This window comes from Protomyctophum parallelum (assembly GCF_964188405.1).
Source record: "Protomyctophum parallelum genome assembly, chromosome: 17".
In the NCBI taxonomy this organism is placed as follows: Eukaryota; Metazoa; Chordata; class Actinopteri; order Myctophiformes; family Myctophidae; genus Protomyctophum; species Protomyctophum parallelum.
The window spans coordinates 15,269,867-15,296,568 of NC_139719.1; the positions used below are offsets into that span (position 1 = coordinate 15,269,867).

The window sequence follows — 26,702 nt, forward strand, 5'->3', positions numbered from 1 at the left end:
GGTTTGAGGTCAGATCAACATATGGAATGAATTCTGTATAGGCCATATATGGAGCGTGTCACGAGGCGTGACAGACTCAAAACAAAATCGTAATTGTTTCCCTTATGTCCAGCATTGCATTCTCCTAGATCCAATTCTTCAGTCAGTCTGGATATAATTTTCCCATAACAAATACTGCACAAAGTACAGACAGTTCCCTTGGCACTCCAGTGAAGCTCTGGCCTCATAACGTGATGACACGGTGTCGTGCATAGATATTATGATGATGATGTTGAAACACCGTGGCAAAGAGAACAATAACAAAAGGCGTCTTGAGTTAATAATGTTCTGACCAATAAAAGGCGCCGGCCCGAGCAAGGAGAAAGGTCAATGCATGTATTTGGATGAGTGCATGACATTGTGGAACAGATGGACCACATCATTTGCAGGTGAATGAGAGCCAAACGGAGATGTCTCCAGTTGCCATGAACTGTAATACTGCAAAACTTGACATTTGTACACTGAGAGAATTCAGGGTTTAGAAGTTGTCAACCCACTAAGTAGAGGTGGGGACAGAGACCCGGTACTACTCCAAAGGGAGACTTAACAACCCATTTTGGCCTGACCTCGAAATTTAAAAATAAATCTTCTAATTCCTCCAGTTTTCTGAAAAAAATATTTTCCCGATTTTTCTAAAATAGCAGACCTAAGAGCTCGTGAGCTTGTAGATCTGCTATTTTTCAATAGCTAAATTATAACCTGTTTAAAACACCAAAAGGGGTTCCCGCCCAAAATGGGTTAATTACTGGATCCATCAGTACCCAAAGGGATTGATTAAAGAGCCATTATTGAATTGTTTGTAAATCAAATTATTTGGTTGAGGTGATTGTATAAACTGCAAAAACAAATGCACAATACAAATGCTTTATGACACATTGAAGGTAAACATGACCGTATTATGAATTGTGGGTGAATTGTGTTCACCAAATCACCAATGAGATACAGCTGTACACTATCGCTTTGCTATTTGTCACTTCCGTCTGATGTATTTCTAGTTTGCAACGCTGAGGAAGGCTGGCATGCGGAAACGCGTCCGTTTCTCTAGACTGCTGCTGCTTTGAATACCTATTAAAAAACATTATAGTGTGTGTGTGCACGGGAGAGAACGAGAGAACACTGACATGAAGAGGAATTACATCAGGAAGAAGGCTACACGAACACGACACGCAGCATTAATGTTAGACATTTTTGTTTACATGCTCCCATGCATGCACCAGCTGCTGCAGGACATCATTAATCAGTCGGGAGTGATTGGGTTTTAATTGCGGCGTGCTGTTGAACGTAGATTTTTGCCAAGTACAATAATTAAAGTTTTTTTTTATACTCAAAACAAGGGAAGACGTGTGAAATGCTTGCCACGTTCTTGGCTAATGGCCTGCTATTCCCTCAACAATTACACCTGGCTCATATCGCCTGGCACAATGCATGACTTGTTCCAGCATTATCTGTTTTTACCTACAGTACTGAGCCACTTAATCACCACTTAAAGGCTGTTCTGTCTGTGGGAAGTACCATGAACTTAATGATATACGGTACTTATCAGGTCGTAGTATCTAGGGGTGAACGCTGCCATTAAAACAACGGTTTGAGGGAATCCTGGCTGGCAAAGTGCCATGATAATACCATCCCATCATTGTCTTGAGGGACTGCGTGTCCTCGCATGCTTTAGATTAGAAGAACCCTTCAGCATGACCCTGGCTTTTAAACATAACCAGGGGACTCCTGGAAAGAAAAATGATGTAAAAGATCTTTTCCAAAACACCTGTCAAAAAGCTCCACCTCGGGACTCTGTCAAAGCCACATTGAAGACTTTACCCTTGGAGGCATTTTCTTTAATGGAGTAGATACCGTGAGCTAGTTCCACTATTTTCAGCCTGTGAGGTTTTGGTATCGGAGAGTTTAAAGTGTGCTCAAGGATGACAGCGGTACTTGGCCTGCGAGTATTAGCCACCTGCACATAGAGTGACATGTAGAGGGAAATGAGGTATTAAAAACAAATGACCACCAATGACACACATTAGCTGCAAACATTTCTTTTTCCTACTTCAAACCTTTTCACTCCAGCTATACCCGCTGTTGCATGCAGTCACCCGTACCGTTTAATGGTTTGTGTAAAGTTGTCTCATTGAGGTTCTCTCACAACAGAGGTTTGAGATGCTGTCCAAGCAGCGGGCTGTTCAGAGGAGCTGCTTAGAGGAGATTATGATTCACTACGCTTTGTACCTTTCATAGCCATTCAGTTACACAGTGTTCACGCTGGCTGGCAAGTACACGTACAAAAAGTCTTTGTACTCGGTACAATGTACAAACGGGCAAACAGGCTACCGACAACGGCATGAATGAGAGAGGCCTCGACCCTCCAGAGACGTTTGATGCAATTTCATTGGCTTGGTATTGCAACACACAGTCAGTGGTGTAAAATAACTCTTGTAAGTACATGTATTCAAGTACTGTACTTTAAATCCTTTTACTTCAACCCCACTACATCTCAGAGGAAACTAGAAAAAGTGTCCTTCTGGGCACAGGTCTCCACCAGGATTTCTTCCTCAGCCTAGTGGGAATATGCGTGCACAGTTTCATCGCAAACGGACGCTGCGTTGAGGAGTTGTGGCGATTTGTACAAAGCGGGCTACTCCTGAAAACTGTAGGAGCCAATCGTGGCCAATCAGGATGGAATATGAGAAATCAAACAAACCTGTCTTGATCACATGACTATGGAGATCATGTGTACTGATTTGCGTGAAATTTGGATAAAATCTGAAGGAGTAATAATAGAAAATGTGTTTTACATATGTCGGCCTCCTGGTGGCGCTATAAAGAGCAGATGTGAAAAATTCCAGGCAAAGGTTTTTCCTTGGCCTCTAGGGAGTTGGCATACAAAGTTATCCACAGATCCGTGCAGTTAGAGGTACAAACACTTTTCGGCCAGTTATAGCGCCACCTTGAGGCTGAGTTGAAATTGTTCATGTGGCATTTCGTCCTCGGCCTAGTGGGAATGTGGGTGCACAATTTCACGGAAATCACGCGATGTGTTCATGATTTGCAGCATTTTGTTTGAAACTGAGCACTCCTGTGAACTTTGGAAGCCAATCTTAACCAATCAGGATGGAGTCTGAGAAATCTGAAAGACCGGTTTCGTTGAATGGCTCTAGAGAGACTGTGTACCAATTTGCGTGATGTTTGGACAAAATCTGTAGGTGTACTGTGCAAAAACTTGTTTTGCACAAAGCGGCCTCCTGGTGGCGCTATAACAGGCCGTTCTGGAAAGTTTGGGGCAGAGGTTCATCGTTGGCATCCAGGGAGTGTGTGTGCAAAATTTGGCATCGACCGGGTTAACGGTGGCCGAGATATAGCTGCTCACGGACACACACACGGACGGACACACACACACACACACGGACGGACACACGGACGGACGGAGTGCAAAACATACTCTCCCCCCATGCCTTTGGCCTGGTGGAGACAAATATTGTACTTTTACTCCACTACAATTATATGAAAACTGTAGTTGCTACTTGCTAGTAGTAACTACTAACTAGCAACTACAGTAGATTTTGATTATCATTACAAAACACACTAACCACTTCAGCCCTACATTACATATTTCGGCCATTTGAAAATAGCAGATCTACAAGCTTCGCAACACATTGTAAGCAAGTGAGCAAGTAGATAGACTATTTTCAAAATGTCCTTTAATACAATTTGAACTTGTAAAATGTGGACATTCTGCAAAATGACTACTTCTGGTACTTAAGATCTGTATTTTGATGCCGATACTTTCACACTTTTACTCACGTACTGTACATTTTGAATACTGCACTTATACTTGTGACAGAGTATATATATCTACATTGCAGTATTGATACTTTGATTTCATGCGATGATGTGAGTACTTCTTCCACCCACTGTTGGCAAGACGCTGCATTCCCATCAACCTGCTCTCGCAGAGGGCACGCACAAACGGCTTTGATGGATGAAACACACGCATCGTTTGAGCAGCTAACACAAAACATCGTATCGCAACATTACATGTTCTGGTGCTGCTGTTGCAGGATTGATCTACGGCTTGAACCTTTCCATGAATAAATCATGCAAAAAAGGCAGAATCGGATATTGCCAGCTTTATTGCAACTTACCTGCCTCATTTCTTTGTAGCTGTGATGTCTGAAGTCTAGGTTGTCTGTAGTTGTGACTTCATTGCGTCTGTGGTAATAGTTGTTGGGGTCTGCAGAGAGAAAACCACATTATGACATCCTGACGTTAACCAACTTAAACCCTGAATTGGTTTCTGACTATTTAAAAAAAAAGAAATTGCAAAGCTCGCAACGTGTCACAACGCGTCACATCGCAACACATTGTGAGCTTGTAGATCTGTTATTTCCACTACTTTTGTGTAACACTCTTGCATGACGAAATGGGGCATTACCTTATGAAAAAACTAAAAACACTATGGAGAACAAGGTTTCTTCCAGACAGTGACAAGCTTGTACGTACAAGTTGTACAAGCTTGTACGTCTGCTATTTTTGAGAACTGTTCCAAACCGCGGCCAACAACACATCTTCTCTTCTGGGCGGGTCCCTGGCACAAAACATTTTCAGATGGGGGTCCTCGGCCAATTCATATAATTTTTTTGTTTCAGAACTACCGATTTAGAAGGCCTTTGTATTTTGTACAATGGAACTCTTAAAGGGTTATACATACTAGGCCCATACAAACCCGTCACCTGGCATTGGACAGCCAAGGATCTCTGCTCTCATGCAGATGCTGCCACCGATAAACCAGGAACGAGGATTCACACGGATGTACCGGGCGACCACTGGCTTCTGGAACAGGTTCCTGACCGGGATCTCCTTTTCCTTGTTGCCAATGAAGATCTACTGAGGCAAGCGCATACACAATCCATTTTGACATGCGGCCTCTGAATTTCACAGACTGTTGGTTTGTCGGTTAGCCGATAACAATGGATTAGGCAATTGCAGATAAATCGTTCCTCCTCCAGGCTATGTGAGGTAGATGCTGCAGGTGGGTTTGGCAAACTAGCCAATCTGAGATATATTTAACCTCTAGGCTATGGGATGTAGTGAGCCTACTGCTTGTGAACGTGCAGCTTGGTTGTCTTCCCGGAGTTAAAGCATTTTGGGCGGGAACCCCTTTTGATGTTTTAAGCATTAGGTTATAATTTAGCTATTGAAAAATAGATCTACAAGCTCATAACGAGCGCCATCGAGTGGTGCGCTACAAGCTTGTAGGTCTGCTATCTTTGAAAAATCGTGAAAATATCGTGAAAGGATTTAGCAGATTTATTTTTAAATTTCGAGGTCAGGCCTAAATGGGTTGCTTTGTTTATACCAAACTAAGAGGGGGAAAAAAAGTGTTGACCAGAAAACAGTTTAAAATTATTTAAATAATTAATAAATAATGTATTTCATACAGTAGTCAGTAACAGATGTTTGACTGAAGAAGTATGGTATGATGAGTCCGCAATATTCCGTTAAATTCCTTGAGAACTAACCTGAATGAAGCTGAATGCACTTCAAGCTTATTTTTTTCATCCGGTCGTGAAATGGTCTCTTTTACTTTGAGTTATTGCTATTTTATAGGCCTGTTTATCTATTTATCATGGTTCCGGTATCATTTCATTGTATCATAAAAACCTATCCAGACAGGATTAATGTTACTGGGCAACGTCTTGTAATGTAATATTCACTGTTGTAATTTGTGACTTTGGCACATGTGCAGGTCAACGTAATTTGTGATTATTTTATAAATATTTGTGTGGTCTAATCTTACACACTAGTAAACTCGTTCATACACTTCCTCCCAAATAATGGGTTGTCTACTCCAGGGGTTCTCAACGTTTTTGGCTGGGGACTCCCGGAAATGCTTTGGCCTTGTCTCTCTTGTCCCTCGAATTTGTATGTAAATGACATCCTGCACATTCTACATTCATTAAAACTCAGATAATTGACACTGGGTGAAAACATGGTTTGCAAAATTGTGGGATAAAAATGTAAGAAAAGAAAACTCTGAACTCTGACTGGGGAGGGAGATAGTTGGGTTATTGCTATTGAGTCTATTCATAGTCTACCGGTATATCATTATAACAATGTGAAAGAAAATATCAAAATATTTTCAAAAAGGCTGCATAATCGCACACAACTCCGCATATTTCACACCATAAAATCTTTTCACATATTTCGCAACTTTTCACATATTCCGCATTTCAACATTTTTCGCATATTTTCGCAACTTCCTTCGCAGGTTTTTTACCACCTTTGCCATTTTGAAAGATCATTTGGCACAAAGGTTGGTAGAGAGGGTTGACGTGGGAGGTGGGAGTTCAGAAGTACATACCATATTTGGCATCATTACCAGAATGAATGCGTGCACATAATTTTAGGCTTAATCAAAAGGTGTTTTTACTTTGTTTTGCTTTCACCATAGCATGGACAAAAACCTTCATTTAAAAAAAATAACATTGCACTAATTAACACCTTTTAGGGTGATGATTTCCCAGCTGGGTCCTGCATCAACCATGTCGTTCATTATCCCTTGCTTGTCATGCTTTAGTTTAGTCGGTTAAATTCCCAGTCAGAATGACAAACTGAACCCCGTTCTATTTTTTGCCATTCGCTTATACAGAGCCCCCAGAACTGCGGTATAATAATAATATAGTTCACATGAGGCAGATGCAAAGATCACAAGATATTTGTCGCTTTGCATATCTGTTGCTCGCACGGTCGTTGACGTCATCAAGTGTGCGTCCATAGTGACGTGTGTCATTGCCAGTTGTAACGTTGTAGCTTTGCATCTGGACGTTGAACCCAGCTCAGCTTCTTCAATTTGTAGCTTTGTAGCTTTTGCAGCAGCTACAAATGTCGGATGCATCTTTGTATCCACATGTCTCTGGCTTCCATTGACAATGAATGGTAGACTGCATCTTTGCATCTGCCCGTGCGAACGCAGCTTAATGTTACGTTCACGCGTATACGTTCATACCTTCTCCACCAAATGATACTTCCATTCGTCTTTGCGTCTGCCCGTGTGAACGCACCATTACAGAGAAGTTGCTGTCGCCTGGTCGTCAAATCTGGGATTTAAAACGCTACTGTGCCTTTTTTAAACTTGGTGCTTAAGTCTTCTGCATTTGAGCACCAAAATGTGGTGCGCTGCATGGTGAGCAACTTTCATTGAAATGAATAGGTGGGGCCGTCCGCCCTCTAGATACATTATAACTCTATATGGCTTATTCAGTATTTGAACATTTTAAAATTGATTTCTGAATAGACACGTGGAGTGCCCCACTTTATTTGGATGATTTTTAACACAAAATATACACATAGATTTATTCAGAAAAAGATGTAGAGTACCCAGCGTTTTTTGGACGATTAAAAAAAAGAAAACGTCTTTGGGCACTCCAGGGGGTTATTATAAAGACATCTGGAGAAGTCCTGGGCATACAATGTTTAAAATGACTGGTTGAAGCAGGCTACGAGGGGAATGATAAGAACTAAAAGTATCTAAAAATAATAATAATAATAATGTCAGGCAATACTTAGCACGAAATCCAATTAGCCTTTAAACCTAATGTCCATCACTCACCAAGTCGTCCGTTCTGTTCTTCAGTGTAACCCAGGTGTGGCTGTCATTGCTCACCAGCACTTTGTATGATGTCACCCAATCACTCCTGGCCGGTGGTAATGAGAGGAGAGGAAGAGAAATGTCTTGTTAGGCTGAGGTGTCCGTGACTAAATGGAGCGGGCGGCACGCCTCCAGACGAGCACATGTCTCCTCTGATGAATGTTGGTTTAGAAACAGGTTAGGTGGTCAAACCGTGACCCTGAGAACATTAGTTACAATCTGCCACGTGTCAGTTCAACTAAATGAGAGAGAAATATGTCGAGCGCACCATTCGTGGATTCTATCTAACTAGTAGGTGTGTAATTGTGAAGAGAGAATTCTACTGCATTCTAAATCAGGAATATGCAGTCAAATTCATGTAATTATTTGAATTGCAGGAGTTCTTTACAGCAGATACGACTTTTAATTCAGTTCATAGTACTGTAGCACCGCAGTAAGGATGAAACAAAGATACAGGTAAGGGTAGAGAACAAGTACCGGAGTAGTAGTAACACTAGTACAAATACTATAGTATAACAAAAGACGAAAGATGGTATAAAGTGGCCTGGCTGTGTAATGAATATATAGGCCTCTGTCTGAATGCAGCAGTAAGGGCGAAAGGCCGTGCTCTGCAAATATGCACTGTTCAGTGATTCCTGAATGTAGTTAGTACATCGGTCTCGAGCTAATTGCCTCACTTTTGGGTTGTCACCGCGCCAAGCCACATTCCTTGTGTGAACCTAACACTTCTTGGCAACAAAATAGTTTCTGATTCTGCCCACAGACTCTGTTCCTTACAGTATAGTAGCAATAGCAACCTTAGAATATTAAGAGAGCAACTTATTCAGGGCACAGGGAGACATGACACCTCCCAACTTCAAGAACACTCGCTCTCATGCGCATAATTGGAACTCATGCACACACGATGGTACCGATCACTTCATTGCACGTTTTTATATGAACACTGCACCTGATCTGTCTGGTTATACTGGTAGGGTGACGGATAAAGGCATCACACGGTCAGTGGGCTATTCCGGTAAGAATTCCCTGGCCTGCTAATTAAAAGCTCTAGCTGCTATGATCAGAAGTCCCAGAGCTGTAACGTCAAGATGGCTAACCCAGCCCTAAGACGGCTAATTGCTGGGAAATTCTGTCCCTGCCGCCCAGGCCTCTCCATGTCTTCTGTGCACGGATATAGTGCAGAACTTGAAGGGAAATTACGTGCATGCGCGCAAACACACACACATACTCGCAACACACACATACTTGCACGCATGCGCATGCGCGCGCGCACGCACGCACACACACACACAGCACTGCTGTAACTACACAGCAGCAGTTTCCAGAGGTCTGTGCCACCCTTTCCAATTAAGGAGTACAAAGGCCAGAATGTGTCAAATATTATTAGAGGTCAGACGCAGAGTGAACGTAGCTTCTTGGAAAAATGTGATAATCAGCAGAAAGTAAATGGTTTGTTTGGTGAACTGCAGGACCTTGTTCCATTCTTCCCCAGATGCAGCTATCTTTTCTTTTTTTACGATCGGATGCTTCAGGAAGGTGTTTTGACCGAAACGTTGAAAATGTAATAAAAAATCTTTCTTTATTGAGCCAAGAGAAGACCATGTGCTATAGTGTCTCTTTTTCCTTACATTTTTAATCACTTGAATGGTCCCTATACACACGATCAGGATGCGAGTGATTTCTTTTTCCCGTGCGATTAATTTGCCTGAAAGATGAAGTGACAGAATTTGTGTTCATAACGAGATAGATTTCTCACCGCGATAAATTAAGGCATCGACCTGTATGGACTACCAACTACAGTATATTAATAATTGTGATGCTAAATACTCCCGCAATACATACCCGCAATATCATTGTCAATCCACTAGCCCCGATACGTTCCCTCAGTCCCTACGCTCATTCTGTAGCTCCGAGATGAGGTCACGTCTTTCCCCCCTCCCACTGCGGTTCAGAAACGGCGTATGACTTTCAGAAAGAACGCTGCTTACCCTTTTCTGCACATTGTATCCAAAAAGTCTGCTAATTGGCTAAACTAATTTTAATTTAGGAACGGCAAAGAAAATCCAAGTTTAAACAGTTAAACAAGCGTTTAAATAGCTTGTTCAAGCTTGTTCAACTTCCTTGAAAAACATGCTAAACAAGCTATTTTTTAACGTTCGTTGAACCGTTTAAACTTTTCTTTGCTGTTCCTCAATTTAAATGAGTTTAGCCCATTAGCAGACCTTCACTTGGGGGGGGGGGGTGCAGTGCGCACTTGGCAGACACTCATACTCAATATCATGGCAAAGTTTCCACAATTGCATTCAAAAAGTTTAACTTTCATATATTATAGATTCAATGCACACAACATAAATGATTTAGTAGGCTATGTATTTATTTATCTTTACACAATTTTGGCTTCCAGCTCATAAAACCCACTAAAATAGAATTAAAAAAAAAAATAATGTGACAAAATCACCATTTACGTCATATTAGGAAATTAGGATCAAATCAATCAAAATATAGTACTTTTGACCGGACCTAAACCCCATTGAGAATCTGTGGGGTATTGTCAAGAGGAAAATGAGGAGCACCAGACCCAAAAACAAGCATCAAGCATCAAGGAAACCTGGGCTTCCGTAACTCCCGGGCAATGCCACAGGCTGATTGCCTCAATGCCACGGCGTATCGAGGCAGTGATGAAGGCAAAGGGATTCCCTTTGAAGATTGACATTTCTCTTTTGAAAGTACCATATTTTGATTGATTTGATGTGATCCTAATTTCTTAATGTGGCATTCAGATTAAAACATTCAATTCAATTCAACATTCATGCTCTGCAAAAACTGAGGAGTAAATGGTGATTTCTTCACAATATTCAAATTTTTTGAAATTCTGTTTTTAGTGGGTTTTATGAGCTGGAAGCCATGTGTAAGGATAAACACATAAATAATTGAAATCATTTATGTTGTGTGCACTGAATCTATAATCTATGAAAGTTAAACTTTTTGAATGGAATTATGGAAACAAACCAACTTTTCCATGATATTCAAATTGTTTGGAAAGGTGCTGTATATATTTCCTTAAGTAAAAGTAGCAATATCACACTAGGAATACTCCGTTACTAGCAAAAAGGCCTGCAGGCCTATTCAAAACTTAACTTCACCAAATATCGAGTAATATATACACAGTAGTTACAAACATAAACAAACATAAAACATTTTCTGTTGTAGCACCCACACTGTGGAATGAACTTCCATAGTGTCAGAGCTTCTCAATCCTTGTCTGTGTTTAAATCACGTCTGAAAAAACTCACTTGTACTCCTTGGCATTTGAACATATTGATTAAGAGTTTCTGCTTCCACTGCACTGTGTGTCCTTATGTTGCCCTGTTTATGTACTGTTGTTGTTATTTCTTTGTGTACAGCACTTTGTTTCAACCTTGTTGTGCTTTATAAATAAAGTGGATTGGATTGGATTGTAAAAGTAGGCTACTCATTATGTAGAAATGTCAATTATTGTTTTTATTATTGTATTTGTAGTAGTGTATTAATGTGTTCATCACTTTAACGTTGCTACTGGTAAAGGTTGAGCTTATTTTAATTGCTTTAAAGTTTAAACTAAATGCTGCTGGCTGGGTAACTTAACCAATAATAAATTCATCATCATGTATCACTTAATGTTTGTTTTGTATTCGTAAATGAAATAAATTGGTTGTCAAATAATCCTAAATTTAATATTTGCCTTTGAGATGTACTGGAGTAGAAGAATAAAGTATTGGAACAATGTAACAAACCAGTACTTGAATAACAGCTGTGCGTGTGTGTGTGCGTGTGTGTGACTGCGCGCTTCGGAATGAGAATGTGAGTCTGTATGCATACCTGCATGCAAATAGACCAAGAGATTTATATCCACCACTTTCACAATGGCAGAACTTTAATGGAACAATTATTCTGTGAGGAAGATAAGAAGCCCGGCAGTGAAAGAACTTAAGAAGCAATAGCGAGTGAATAAAGTTGGTGGGAGGATGGACGACGCCCATCGCTTTGTTCTGGAAGTGCACGAGGGAGGTTCCATGAACACTTGATGTTAGCATTTTTCATGGCAGGTTAGGTTGAAACGCGTCCGATCGTTGCTCAGTCTGTCCATGGAAATAAAACTAAGTGTGCCTGCTGGCTGTTTTCTCAGTTTCATGATAATGTTGAGCCGTGCACCTTAAGGCTGTTGTTTGGAGTGTATTGCAGTGCTTTTGTCTCTGCAGCCATATTGACATGACATAGTAAGGTAAACGCAAGCCGTACCAAATTATGCTAATTAAAGTTCCGTCCCACTTAATGTGGTAGAGCCTTTCCAGTAAGCCAATTATATTCATGTACAGTACAATAGCAGCAACCTGACTCTGGTTGACCTTAAAGGACCACTTCACCACTTTGCAACCTATCTTTATATAATTGGTCCTCACTAATAATCATGAAAAAATTGTGCAATTTCTTTCTACTCAGTCTGTGTCTCATAGGAGGGCTGTGGGCAGTTTAGAAACCGTCTTCCAGTGACATCATCAATGGGGAATACAAGCTAATAGAAATTGCAGGCTTTCTAGTCCTGAAAAGTTGCAATGCGAAAATGGAAGCCATCGTTCTCACGATAATGAAAATCTAAATATTTTTGTAAAAATATCTTGTTTAAAAAAAAATCTGCCTAATGATGATGTCACTGGAAGATGGTTTCTAAACTGCCCACAGTCGTCCTATGAGACACAGACTGAGTAGAAAAAAAATTGTGCCATTTTTTCATGATTATTAGTGAGGTCCTATTATATGAAGATAGGTTGAAAAGTGGTGAAGTGGTCCTTTAAATGGAACACAACATTAATTAGTATCATTGGCAACTGTGTTCAATTTTTATTTCCTGTTGTTCCTGGTGTTTTTAGTTACTTTTCACAGAGATGTACAGTCAAATCCTGAGTGATAATTTAGGTGCACAGAACAGAACAAAACAAAACGACTTATAAAAGGGCCAAGGGCAGGCCGCTGTTCTACATGGTGTGGGGAAAAAAGTTTTGTTTTATTACTCAAGTATATCCTTTACATAGTCAAACATTAGCTGGTGGGCTTTCAGTATATACTATATACTGCACTAGCTTGAGGGGAGAGAAATGTCTCAACGGTGAAGCCAACGCACCGGAGCAAGTCTGTAGGAGTGGCTTTGTAGTTGTACTCACGACCACAGCGAGCTCCTGCCTTGTGTGATGACCCCGGTGAACTTGGTGAGCCTCCTGCCGTCCACCTCAAACCACTGGAGTGGGTCGTCTCTTCCGGCACACCAGCCCCCGTCATACAGGTCATCTTCATAGATGCCAGCCTGCCAGGGGGAAAGAAGCAGCTTAGCTGAGATTCTCTTTCAGACTTGCATGCGCACTATAGGGCTGTGAATCTTTGAGTGTCCCACGATTCGATTCCGATTCTTGGGGTCACGATTCGATTCAACTCGATTCTCAATCCAAAAACGTATTCTCTATTCAAGATGATTCTCGATTCAATACATAGGATTTCATCACAATCTACTCCAGCCAACTGAAGTCACTATGCTACAGTAACTTGAAAATGACATGATGTTTACTGTGATTAGGGTAAGCTTACATTTCATATCACAAACACCATGTAGTGAAAACTCCTGACACCCCTAATGCGCACACACACACACACACACACACACACACACACACACACACACATGCATGAACACACATGCCCACAAAGACTGTGCAGGTGCTCAAGAGGCAGCGCTGCAGACTTGAGACTGGAGTCCGAAAAACAGCAATTGTAACTTGACCAGGACTCTTCTGTTGTGATACTTGACTTGACCTGACGGAATTGACTGCTTTAAAGCTTGACTTGAGACTCTGAGACTCACTGTATGAATGAGCTCATCTACTGCTGGAGCAATAACCGTATCCAAAGAAAAACAACTCCAACTGTGTCACCAATCGCCATCACAGGCCTTCTGTATTTAATCCTATTGCTTTGCGTACAGTTCGGTGTTTGTGTGGTATTTATTTGGAGCGACGTTGTTAGTAACCGATTGTAGTGATGCGCAGGAGTGGGAACTGGGAATTGAACCCCACTCGCCAGATCGACACACAACCTGTTGTGCCAACAGGGCTGAGTCCGATTGGCAAGGGCGTTTGTGGGCCGGGTCTTGGCTGGGTGCCACACTAACATGGATATTTAATTATGGGGATGAACAGAGGTGGAGACTTGAGACTTAACCATATCATTGTGTATTGGACAAATGTGGAAAAAGATCTACATGGGTAATCATATACACACAATAAATGCTTTGATGTGTGGTTTGCATGTTAATCTGTGAGTAGGAGATGAGCGTATACTCGTTAACATGTTACGCCAATACAGCACTTAAACTCTGCTCATCTTTCACATTATAATGAGTAATAGTGTATTATTGTGCATCTAGGCTGAGACTACAAAGTGCTACTGTGTGAATATAGGCGAGGTTATTTGGACTGGCAGGATCATGGCATCGCTGTAGAAGGGAGTGAACAGGGAGTGACTAGGAGCAAGATATATATATATATATATACTGTACAGTAGGAGTGCAGGCCAAATCTCCCAGACAAGCAAGAGTGCTGAAAACCCCCCTGCCTGTCGCTCTCTGATACAGCTGACTGCATCTCTGAATTTTCTCCAGCAATATGCGGATACAGTGCATTTTCCTCGACGTGTCTCGAGGATACATCGCATCGTGGTGACACTTACTTGGCGTCGGCTATTTAGCAGCTAAAAATGTTAACCCAATTATAATGTGTATCAAGCACCACTCCTCCATCCAAAAAAGGCCAGAACAACTAAGTATAGTGCTATGATGAATTGGGGTTGTTGGCTGCTCACAACCTTAAGAATATGCTGACAGCAGGCTGTGTTCATCCCTGTGTTTTGACAGCGTGAGTTGTAAGTGCATTTTAGCAAATATATCTTAATCACTGACAAGTCAGCTGTCACGTCACTTTGAGTTATGCCACTCTCCTTTGGTCTTTGCACTTAAAGCCCACCAAAAAGTGAATAAGGAAGAATCCATGGAGACTTTCTTTTGGACTTGGCCTTAACTTGTGTACAGTGTGTCCAGTGTCCACACAAAAGTAGTATTTCAGTTACCAAATATGCGGTATAACTCAAAATATGCACATGTTCAATTATTGCTGGTGTTGCATTAATATGGATAAATGTATAGTTTGGTAAGGTATCTCAGGTCCCTTCTGTTGTTTATTGGGGAAGCAGGTGTCAATCTGTTATTAAGCAACCTAGCGGGGTCTTTAGAGGACAGACTAAGAGCGAGAGAGAGCATGGAAACGGATAGACTTTAAGAGCTGGTTGTAAGTTCCGTAATCTGAGTGCTATCTGAGAACTGTAAAGATACGGTATGGAGTACATTTATAGTTTATTATAGTGAGTGTTATGGTTTGCAGGATAGTGTGCTTCATATGCTGAGCACTACACAAGTTGTTGCAGAGTTGAGGTGCTCAGGACTTGACGCCAGAGAGTCCATTTGTGCAAATTGTGCAGGAAGGAACTGTGATTACAATACTTCCCCTGAGGATTTCCAATGAGCTCCAACGACGTCCGCCAACGATAATGGCACCATGAACTGAGATTCAAATCCCCCAGTATTATTTTGTTTTGTTTTCTTGGGGTCATCAGGACATTTTATAGGGGTGGCTCGCATGATTTTGTAATACATACCTTTCTGGTACTACATCCAATCCTTGTGATTTGACAGTCGTCTGTCAAATTAATTAGGTTCATGTGCTAAAACTATGACAGTTTTATGCTCGCAATAACGGTATAGGTGTTTAATGAGCTGACCAGGCCTCTCTGTACCTTAACTCTCTTGTAACTCTCTGTGATCTTGTAACAAAATTGAGAAAGGCTACATACAGTATATCTACATTATGCCCCCAAAATAGTAGACTAATCATAGTGAACTACACAACTCAACTGACACTGTCCCGACTCACCACTTGAAGTAGACCAATCAAGTGAGCATGTCTAACAATACTGCACATCATGTTGTGCATTATAAACAACCGATATAGCTCACAACAGGTCGCACTGTTTTTTCCAAAAAAACGCTCCTATCCTAGTGGAGACCAGCTGTTCCCTCGAGGGCCACTTTTTCTAGTTTAACTTATTTTCAATGTGTATAACACTGGTGTGCAACCACGTATGAATCGGGCTTAAAGGTGCATCGTTTGTCTCATGTTTGAGACAAATTCATCATCTGACTATTATATGCTGTCCCTGTTATCAGAATGTTATTAGAATGCCATTGGTGTCTGGAATGAAATTGGAAAAATTGGATAAAAATGCAAATAAACAGAGACTATTGGAGACGAGCCTGGTTCAACAAGCCACATCTGCTACCCCTGTGTTTCTCCTGGGGTGCATTATCTCTGTCCCTCCCTGATCCTCGATCTGCACACAAGACACAGAAAACACACGCCCCAACAACGCATCACACACCCTTCTGTACTCGGAGAGGAGTAAACAAATCAAACTGAACAACGATGGCTTTGTTTCACTGGTTTTCGATAAACACATTGCACTTCTTGAGTGAATTACATTTGTGTGTGTTTCATTAATCATATTGCTCCGATTCGGAGGCAAACCAGACACCGCTCTCGGCTTCAATGTCCTCGAGGCAGTGCCTACAGTAACAGGAAATACCTCTTCTCCTCCTCCCATATGCCGATCCTCTTTATTAGGTTTGGGGATCTGCCCTTCGGTTTGATGGCAGCAGTGCACTGTTTTCTCTCTGCTTACTTCCCTCCCGTTCTGTTACACTGTGACATAAACTGAAGCATATTTAATGTCACCCACACTGAAGTGTGCTGACTCTAGGGTGTTCCTTTGGCTCTGTAGGAGGCTAGCTGTTTATAAAAGATTCTGTCGGTCTGTATATCTGTCTGTATCTTTTCAATCAGTGGATTTCTTCTGCACAGAGTTGCAGATCATTGTTCTCAAGACTGGGGTGCACTGCCAACTGTCAGTAGGCCATAAAAGAAGCACTCCAGAACAGTTTCACATTATGTTTTATCCTTTTTTAAATATCCTAATTGTATAATGGAATAAAGATGTGTCCGCGACCCACGACCCAGTCCAGCACAACGTGGTTCCACCGCGCCTAAAGCCACATTTAGGCTGGTCTGGTGCATCTCAGGAACAGGACTGGTAACCGTATATAGTAGAAGGAAGGCACTGGATCAGTCTCGGACAATTAAAGCCTTTCATTTACAGGGTGCATTCAAACAACGTTTCAATGTGAATACATCTTTGTTAGGTCCTCCCGACCCAGTGTTGGACTTGGGAACCAGTGTCATAGACGTCTGATGCCTTATTGTAGATAAGTCATGTCACATTCTGGAGAACCCACAAACTTCTCATGTGGATGCCAAAATCCACATCTGTCAAAATATTTTATCACAACTGACATTGTTCCATGCAGTTAACATCATTTATTTGAGTCCCTGTTGTTATATCAAATAATTGACTTGAAAACTCAAACCAAAAGATAATGATGATGTTCGACTTGAAAGCGGTATAGAGCGTCGCAGTCCCGCCACCTCGAGAGACCCGGAAAATAAATCGCCGTTCATTTTCCTCATAGGCATTTCTTAAAGTATTTATTTAAAGATGGTTACGCCGCAGACAAAGCCAACTCGGATCGTGACAAATCATGACAATGAACAGCATTTTGGGCCGATCAAATCATTAGAAAGAAGAAAATAAAGGCAGGAGACAACACTATTTGTTTTGTTTTTCTTCTTATAAATTATTTGATCGGCCCAAAACATTGTGTTCATTGTCATGATTTGTCACGATCCGAGTTGGCTTTGTCCGCGGCGTAACCGTCTTTAAATAAATACATAAATATAATGCATTGGGATTTATTTCCTGGGCCAATCGTTGTTCTGAAAGGGGGAGGGGCTGCGACGCTCTATAGAAGGGCCAAAGTGGCCTGTAAGACTAAAGCTCCATCCAGGGACGGCTTCACTGCCACCGCCACCACAACCAATCACATACAAGTCTGGTTACACTGCTGGGAGCTATGCTGTCTTACAGTTATATTAGGTCAAAGTCAGTTCATTGAATGATTTATTACTCATTAATTCAGTGAAGTATGCTTCTAATCATGCTGTTTATTAATTCCATGCATAACATCCATCAATCTACACGATATTCCCCTGCATACAATATGGATCTACAGTAAGTTTGCACCATAAAGCAGCGGTTCTTAACCAGATGTGATGGCGTTACAGGGGGTCCCCAGATAAATAAGAGTTAAGAAACAAATACCTTACAGGTAATGGAACAAATTAATCCTATTGGTCCCATATGTACAGAGATGGTCTGAGGACGAGGGTCTGAGGGTAGAGTCGAAGTGTCCTTGAGCAAGACGCTGAACCCCTAATTGTAGGTTGGTGCCTTCCATGGTTTGTACAATGCACAATCTATGTAAAGCGGCTTGGATAAAGGCGCTATATAAATGCACCATTTACCATTTATTTACCATTTAGGACAATTGTAGTTTATGTTCGTTCACATGCCAGCTGTCTTAATCATGCAAGTGGCATTGCCTGGGGTGTACTAAAATTATGCAGTATGCTTGCATCATCTTTTTCAGTAGACTTGTGTGGCCAAATTATGCGTAATAGGGCTTAAAGATGGTGTGCCAAAGGACCTATATGTCTGTAATATATCACAATTTAAATTTATTCCCAAAACTGCACATTTAAGTGTTAAAAAGTATCTGTATTCATGCAGACACATCCAACAGCTCTATACTGGATGTCACTTTTTCACCGCCCACTTGTGGTCTCAGCGAAGCATTTCTCTCTCCTGTCTGTCCCCATTGCTAAATGGAACTATTGATCTTTTGAAACACTCCTATTAGTAAAGATTGCTTCACAACAACGACTAGTATAGCTTATCTAAGACATAAAAAAGCTTTTTAAATGTGTTAGATTATCAAGGAGATAACTCAGGCATATATCCCCAAGGAGTGGATTTATGGCAATTAGCTTCTACACATACTGAGGTCGTGGTAGTCTGGAAACCAGATGAATCTGCCAGTGCAATAAATAAATAAAAAGCCCTCAGCTAGTGGTGGTGTTGATGATGCGCTCTCCTTTATTTTGTATGGTCTACATGGCGTTCTTTTACTCCAATGGATTCTGGGGGCTGTTGGAAATGTGGGGGAGGTGTTCTGTATAATGCTTTTCAATGCCAAATATTGGCATATTTGGTTAATTGCTAACTAAAAGGCCTTACCTGGATGTTGAGACGACCTCTATGTGCTCCAAGCCCGTATCGTTTGGTAGTCGATGCGTGAAGCTGGAAGTCGTCAATCTTCAGTGTTTCCAGTCCCATTGGAGGGCATTCTAGTTTTAAGGACAAATGTACCTGTTATTGTTGTGGTCATTTCACGTAACGCATGATGCCACTTAAAAATTATGTGGATTTGCTGTTTGACTATTTCTTTGGCATTGAGGGTAATAATAATATTTTGTAAACCAAAGAGAGAGCGTGATGGAGATACATGTGAATGGAGACCTGAGACCTGAATGGAAAGTGTTTGACTGTTTACATTTCTGGCTAATAAGGTATTCAATCAATCTGCATCAAATTTTAACATTCCCCTCTGTCTTTCCCAAACGGCTAAACATCTAATTTGATTGGCAAATCAAAACAGAAAAGGTGCATGGACCCAAACGAAGAGAAATGGAAAGTAATTGTGTGACTGGTGCTTTATTCTCCCGAGTCCTGACACAGCTATACATTTCAAAGCTACCCATGTAATTGATAAATGCACTTGCCGTGAAGCTGCCTCTTTTCTTTCTTTCTTAATTTGCATTTCTGAAGTAAAATATGCACACCTGTCACCACGTTCAAATATATATATGAGAGCTATTTCAGAGCAGGTTGAAACAGCTATAACATAACTTGGTATTCAAGAAGACTCTTAGATAGACTCTTAATAAAAGGAGATGTCCTGGGGTGTTCCCGCGGCACGGTGCTGTGCTGCATGGGGTCAAACCAAGCCCCCAGAACGATTGGCCGACCTTGAAGCTGCCACTACACACTACTGGCCAAAGCTGGAACTGCAGCACGTTCCGGGACGTTCATGGAGGTGGACGGACGTTCAGTGACGTCATGTGAGTCAACTCTGACCTCAGATTTGAGACCGCTCTCAACTTCCGCTCGCACGAGCAATTGAGTTATAATTAGGGATGGAGCTCGATAACAACTACCCGAAGAAAATCAATAAACAAGCTTATTGAGTACCCGTTATCAATAAGCTTTGGGCTTATCAAGCCTGTTATCGAGCATATCGGCCCATGACGTCATGTTTAAACAATCAAGACAAGAGGCAATCAATAATTAAATCTAATCGAATGCTGGCACAAACATGTCAGTCAAAGTGTATTGATACCTGCCAAAGTGCTGCTCGAGTAAACAAAATTAAGCTTTTAAAGTGACTGTACACAAACATATTAACCAGTTAACAGTTTCTTGAATATAATTGTATTGGTAAAAAGATCAATTGCCTTCCGTCTGTTAGAAAATTATTGTATTTGAAGGTAAAAGATATAGTATAGTAAAAGATACTTGTACAGATGACTATTAACCATTTATTGCAAAGCTATTGCATTTAGTATGGCGGTGTGGCTCTGCTCATTTAATATCATATCACATTTAATATCTCAGATTATCTGTTCATCGAGACACAGCTCTGATATCAACAACAAACCCCAGAGCATTACATAAAGACATTACATCAACAACATAACTTTCAATGCATTCCATATACCACATAGCAGAATAACAGAACTAGATACCACATATACCATAGTACAATCCATAAATCACATGTATAATCATAGAATCACGCATTACAGAACTAATGCCACAGGGAGGAGGCCGGGGAGGTGGAGGAAATGTGAACGCTAACATCTGAACAACAGAGACACAGAGTCAGCTGGCATGAAGACTGAGGACAGGGTAGTGACTGCTGAGTGAGTTAGCTGGCAGTGAATGAGAGTGAGGAGAGTTACTTGACATGGAGAGAGACAGCTGATTTAAAGGAACAGAATGAATGGGGGATTATATATTAAGCCTTCTGCCTTCCCTGTCTCAATGAACTATCGCTGCGCTGGATTTGTTCTGTTCAGAATTTATTGTCTCCCATCTTTCAACAAAATAAAATTCTCGATAGTGGGCTCGATAAGAACCCGGCTTGATAAGCCTGAAATTAACGAGTGGTGGTGTTGATGATGCGCTCTCCTTTATTTTGTATGGTCTACATGGCGTTCTTTTACTCCAATGGATTCTGGGGGCTGTTGGAAATGTGGGGGAGGTGTTCTGTATAATGCTTTTCAATGCCAAATATTGGCATATTTGGTCAATTGCTAACTAAAAGGCCTTACCTGGATGTTGAGACGACCTCTATGTGCTCCAAGCCCGTATCGAGCCCGTATCGAGCTCCATCCAGAGTTATAATTGTACTTCCGCCAGTCTTCTGGGTGCTTCAAAACTCCACTGAGCAATTTCCATTGAAATGAATAGCGGGGGGGGTGGGGCTGTCACTCCTGGTCCCACTCCTTTATAGCTTTCTGGGTCAAACACTGTGCGTTCAGACGTTCACACTAGCCGATACAAAATATTCTAAATTAAGCTTTGTGTATGGCACCCCCATATCTTCTGTGTGTGTGTGCGTGCGTGCGTGTGCTGTGCATCTGTAGCTGAGTCGCTGTTGAATTTTCAATCAACACTCATTGTCGTCAAACATGCGCCCGACAAGCGAGGACAAAGTCTGGGGTCGGGAAGTGATGTGCCATGAGATTGTACAGTATATCTGCTATTTTTGAATAGCCAAACAATGAAATAAATGGTTAAAATCTATAAAATGACACGGATGCTTTCCCGTTTTTAATGGGTTAAACATGACACAGAACTGTTTCAATGGAAGCCAGCAACATGAAGTTTACAAAGTAGTACAATTTGTACACTCTCTGCGTTACAAACCTTAAGGGGGCCGCTTGGAATCAATCAATTGCTATCAATCATTGCACCCCCTGGAACCCCCTCAAGGACTCCTGGGTGTTCCCGGGCCCCAAGTTGAGAACCACACAGACTTCAGTGTGACAGCCTGTCCTTGACATCTCTTTCGTCCTGTATAGGATCCATGATCAGTCATGCACGATGATGCCCATCATCCTTATACAGCCCCATGAAACCCCATCAAGGGCAACGTCTTAACGGAATGACTCCCACAGTTTCCACTTCACCCCCAGTGATTCTATTGATTTAGCACAGTGCTCTCACCCCATAATGACCCACTGTTTGAGCGAATTACACCACCACGCGCGTTGTTGAGGCTACAGAAATGCCTTGGCATTTCACGTCAAAAAACTGAATTGAGGAGTCGTGGACCGTGAAACGAGCCCGTGCGTCGCTTCACGATGCTTTCATTTTGCACCAGAGGCCATGTGCAGTTTGTTTGATCATCTTTAAGCGATTACAGAGGGTGAAATGCTGCGCACCACCAAACTAAGCTCATCGTGCGATCAGCTCATCTTTTATACACCACAATGACCATCATCCAGTGAGAGGCTAAACAACAGGCAAAGCAATGTTTTGACTTGTGAGATCCTGGCTGGCCCGGCCCAGCCCAGACTGCTCTCTCTGGGTCAGATCATAATGTTTGGGTTAGACTTCTCTGGACCAGAGCTATGGAATATCAAAGCAAGTATTTCCGACTGGGCATATAGGTCTGTTTGTCCATGCATGCAGCATGTGCTGCAGATGTCACTGTCCGCAGAGCAACACCAGAAGAACTGTTTCTTATATGAAAGAAGACAGGGCTCTCTAGCTCTGGTCCATGTAGCGTTAAGGAGTTCTCCTTAACGCTATGTTACTCTCGACTTCCTGCGCAGGCATGGAATGCAGCACAGCCTGTCGACTGCTGCAAAAATAAAAAGAACGATTTTGCTACTCGCCATTCGCCAATACAAAGACGATGTTGTGGCGTCTAAAGCCTACTTTCCCTAATGGACGCACTCTGAGCCCCCCAACACTCGTATAAAATTCACTTTTTGGCCAGAAAAGAAAATATTTCACCGGAAGGAAAAATCTGGTCAATGGGGTTTTTCTATTGACAAGATCTGTAGAGGCTAGAGGGCACAGTGTAACTTCCAGTGAAATTCAGTATTGTAAGTTATCAATTATTTATATTTTAGACACATGTAAACACAGTTTGAAATCGGTCTGTCCCATTTATGAGTAATTCCATATATAGGCATAACGGTCTGTAGAGTTAAATTAACATGCAGGACGTTGCTGTGTAGAGACACAGCAACGTAATTCCTTCAACAGAAAAGAGCAAGTACATTGACATGTTGAACAAAGAGAGAAAAAACTAATCTCTTCTCTCAGATCCAAAGTCCACATACCATAACGGCGATCTAATTTATGCTCTGTGAGGATTAACCGCATGCTGTCTGCAACCGGCAGACATCTCACTGAAAAGTCGTGGTGTGAAAGTTTTATGAATAGGCCAGGCATTGCGCGAGGCCGCTTGTGTGACCAATTAGTAAAATATTTACAGTAACCCTATACGGCAACGGAACCACATGTGCTGCCCCACTTGTGACCCTGAGCCGAAAAGCCACGTGTGTAGACTACATATTTCGGATCAGCCCCTTTAACCTTGGGGAATTCGTCACGATCACCTGGGCCCTGAGCGGAGGGGATCACAACAACCCATTAGGGTCAACATGACCCTCATAGCAGTCCAAAGGAACAAGGTTAAGAGGTGTAAACGGCCGCGTGCTATCCTGTCAACCATAAATCTTTATCACCCATCTGTATGCCGTTCTCTGCAGGGAGCGTGCTGCAAATCATCCAACTTTGACAACAATGTAGTATGCAAATCACAAGTGTCTCATCATGCGTTGCTATGACTAGGCCATTGGCCACATCAATGCTGAGGGCCAATATCCAAAACATGAGATTGAAGATTAGTCAGCCATGTGTCACAAGCTGTTAATTCCAGTCTTGTGGTGCATTGCAGTCATAATATTATAATAGATTTTATATGTTCGTTCACTTCATAAACAACGTCCGAAATCTCCGGAATATTTTGTCCCTTGACTAATCGATGCGCATCGTTTGATCGTTTTGGACTTTTGTTGTGCTGCGAGCGTGACGTCAATCGGTTTCACGCACGGAAAGGGAGGAGGCGTCCCGGAAAACTTGCCGAGTGGAAAAGAAGTCTAGAAGAGGGCGTTAACCTCTCTGAGTCGAGGACAAAGTGCTGTGCCCACATAATTGACTAAACGAGTGTGACTCCGCTCTGAATCACAGCTCCCAGCGCACGCGCCCAGACAGCTGCACATCTAAAGCGTGTTCCTAAGACTCCGTGATCTTTGTGATTTCCCTCGTCAGTGGGCCGTCGTAAACACAGAGACGTGCTGTCATATATACTGTACCACCACGCATCCCGTCCATACGTGAGATACTTCTATGGAAACATCTTATGACTGTGGTGTTTTCCATGGGCTTCTCAAAGTGGGTTTCTTGACACAAGTCTAGGGTTGCCTCAGAATACTTTGATCATATTTGGAATTTATCAATGTCACTTAAATTTAACCATGTACTACACCCTCTATGTTTGGTACATTCTTTTTCAGCCTGTAGTTTCACCCAAAAAATAGCAGATCTTTTTGGTGAATGTTCCTCCCAGAATAAGAATGCTGGGGTTTTAAGTGGTTAAGTATAAAAGTTATTTTCAGTCTGTCCTAATGAAAACAGTTTTCCTCGTGACATAGGTACTGTATCTTAGTTTGGGGGAAAGATTTACATATTTACGTACCGTTAATATGACAAAAGGTAATGTAATTCAGGCGGTGCCGTGGATGAAAATCTTATTTACAAGGGGTGACCTGAGACAGAAAATGTTCTATACAGCGTTGTGGTTGACCGGCAAAGTGAATAATACAAAATTACAAATCCTTCTGCGGTTGAGTAAATTAATCATTTAATGAATGTGCTCTTGTTCTGCTGTATGCCGGCAAATGACAATTACCCTGTGCTAAAAAAAAATATATATATATTTTTTAATTGCTTATTTTATTTGGAAAGAGCAGTACAGACCAGTCTTTAGTGTCTTTCCCAAGTTTTTCCCCCCTTTTCCCTCCCTCCCCCTCCTCCCCCTGTACCACCATGTCATCCTTTCCCCAAGTGACTCCATCTCCAATGTCTCTGTATAGTTCTCACTTTTCTTCAGATGCATTACGGTGTTGCACATAACAGGGGCATGCTCACTGATATCATTATTTCGGTGTTACACATAACAGGGCCATGCTCACTGATATCATTACTTCAGAAGGAACACTTCAAAGGAGAGAGAACAAGAAAAAGGGGCAAAAAAAGACAAAAGGAGAAACCACGACAAAAAAAACAAAGTTTTGCTGAGGAGAATATTGTTTGTTTTTTAATACTGCATTTGGTTCTTTTGCACGTTTTTAAGAAGCCTGAAAAAACCTGCACACCTGTGGTGAACTCCACTCCAAGTGTTCTGTGTTTTTACGGCCTTCTTCACTTTCTCACACTATAAAACTTAAGCCCACACGTGTGGTCCAGATAAAGCAGCTGCTCCCAAGGGTCGGAGGCATTAAACAAGCAACATAATTCAGATGGCAGGTCAGTAGTCATCATTTCTGACACGAAAACATGATGTAGGTCTAGGGTCTGTGGCGATCCGTATTCTGGCTGTTTGCTGCAGGGCCTATTAGAAGTGCACATGCTGTGCTGTGCTGTTCTGAATTGTGCCGTGCTATTCTAATTTGTGCTGTGCGGCTGTGCCAGATGATGTCCATGCATGAAGTTAATTCTATTAACTAATTCATTCTAGATAAACCGGTCCAACGCTCTGCTCACAGTCTCCAATCATCTTCCAAATGCACAGTAACTTTCTACCTCTGGCCTGAGTATCATTCCCAACCCATTCAGGATGGGAACCTGTTTTGGTGTTTTAAGCATAATGTTATACTTTAGAAAGTCGTATAAATGTGGCGCAAATCTTTGAATATATATTCTTTCAGAGCGAACGTTTTTTAACTAAAATCTTTTGCTTCTGGTAGGTCCCTGGAACAACATATTTTCAAATGGGGGTCAGTGCCGTGGCCAATTACTTAAAATTTTTAGGGTTCTTGACATGAAACATAGGTTTTTCAGAAAACTGGATTTAAAAGCCTTTTTCTTCTTCTTTTTTTAGAATCGGCCTCAGGTCTAAATGGCTTAAGCTTTTTGACGTACGGCGGAGTCATGCCACAAATAACCAATCTACAAGTTCATAATGCACACCATGTTTTGTGTGTGTTTTCACGGCATGGCCCCTATAGCGACCAAGTGCGTGTATGTGTGTGTCTGGTCAAATCTCAGGAACAGCTGAACTAACGGTGCCAAATGTCTTGCGCATGCTGCCTGCAGTAGGCTATGGAAGTACCTCTATATGCATTTCTCCCCATATGTTTAATATATCTCTGCTGTCAGGAAGAAACCACCTATAAACTACAAAATGTTCATTTTTCAGGAAATGAAAAATATGCATTTTTCAGGAAATTAAGAAAACCTTATATTTTTTAAAACAGAAGCAATACCGGCCTCATCAAAGTTAGTTTTGTGACTATACAGTATATTGTCAATTACCTCCGAGAGGGGGAGAGCTGGTGGACTTCGCTGCTTTCACAGACAGTTTGAGGGCCCAATGGAGGTAAGAGGTTTTGTCTGAACCACTTTTTACTACTTTTTTACTACTGTCATTGGTTCACTATTTGTTTAACCAACAACAAACACCAAATTTAGTTCTAAGTGGTTTCCTCCCGACAGCAACGATATTCTTTTTTAATATTTGACCTTACAGTTTATAAAGTCATATGTCATAGATGACGGAGGTCATAGACTGGCC

The 26,702-nt window shown here is 41.6% G+C and overlaps 1 protein-coding gene across 1 annotated transcript in view; it reads right to left on the reverse strand.

The window, feature by feature from the left end:
- The window catches only part of cpxm2 (carboxypeptidase X (M14 family), member 2), a 49,699-nt gene that overhangs the window by 14,589 nt on the left and 8,408 nt on the right, over positions 1 to 26,702 (reverse strand). Inside the window, exons 3-7 of the mRNA XM_083788061.1 lie at positions 19,004 to 19,113; positions 12,880 to 13,019; positions 7,643 to 7,727; positions 4,764 to 4,914; positions 4,176 to 4,264 (exon numbers count right to left, since the gene is read on the reverse strand). Of these exons, the coding sequence (XP_083644187.1) occupies positions 4,176 to 4,264; positions 4,764 to 4,914; positions 7,643 to 7,727; positions 12,880 to 13,019; positions 19,004 to 19,113 (575 nt within the window). The remainder of the gene's footprint in view (positions 1 to 4,175; positions 4,265 to 4,763; positions 4,915 to 7,642; positions 7,728 to 12,879; positions 13,020 to 19,003; positions 19,114 to 26,702) is intronic.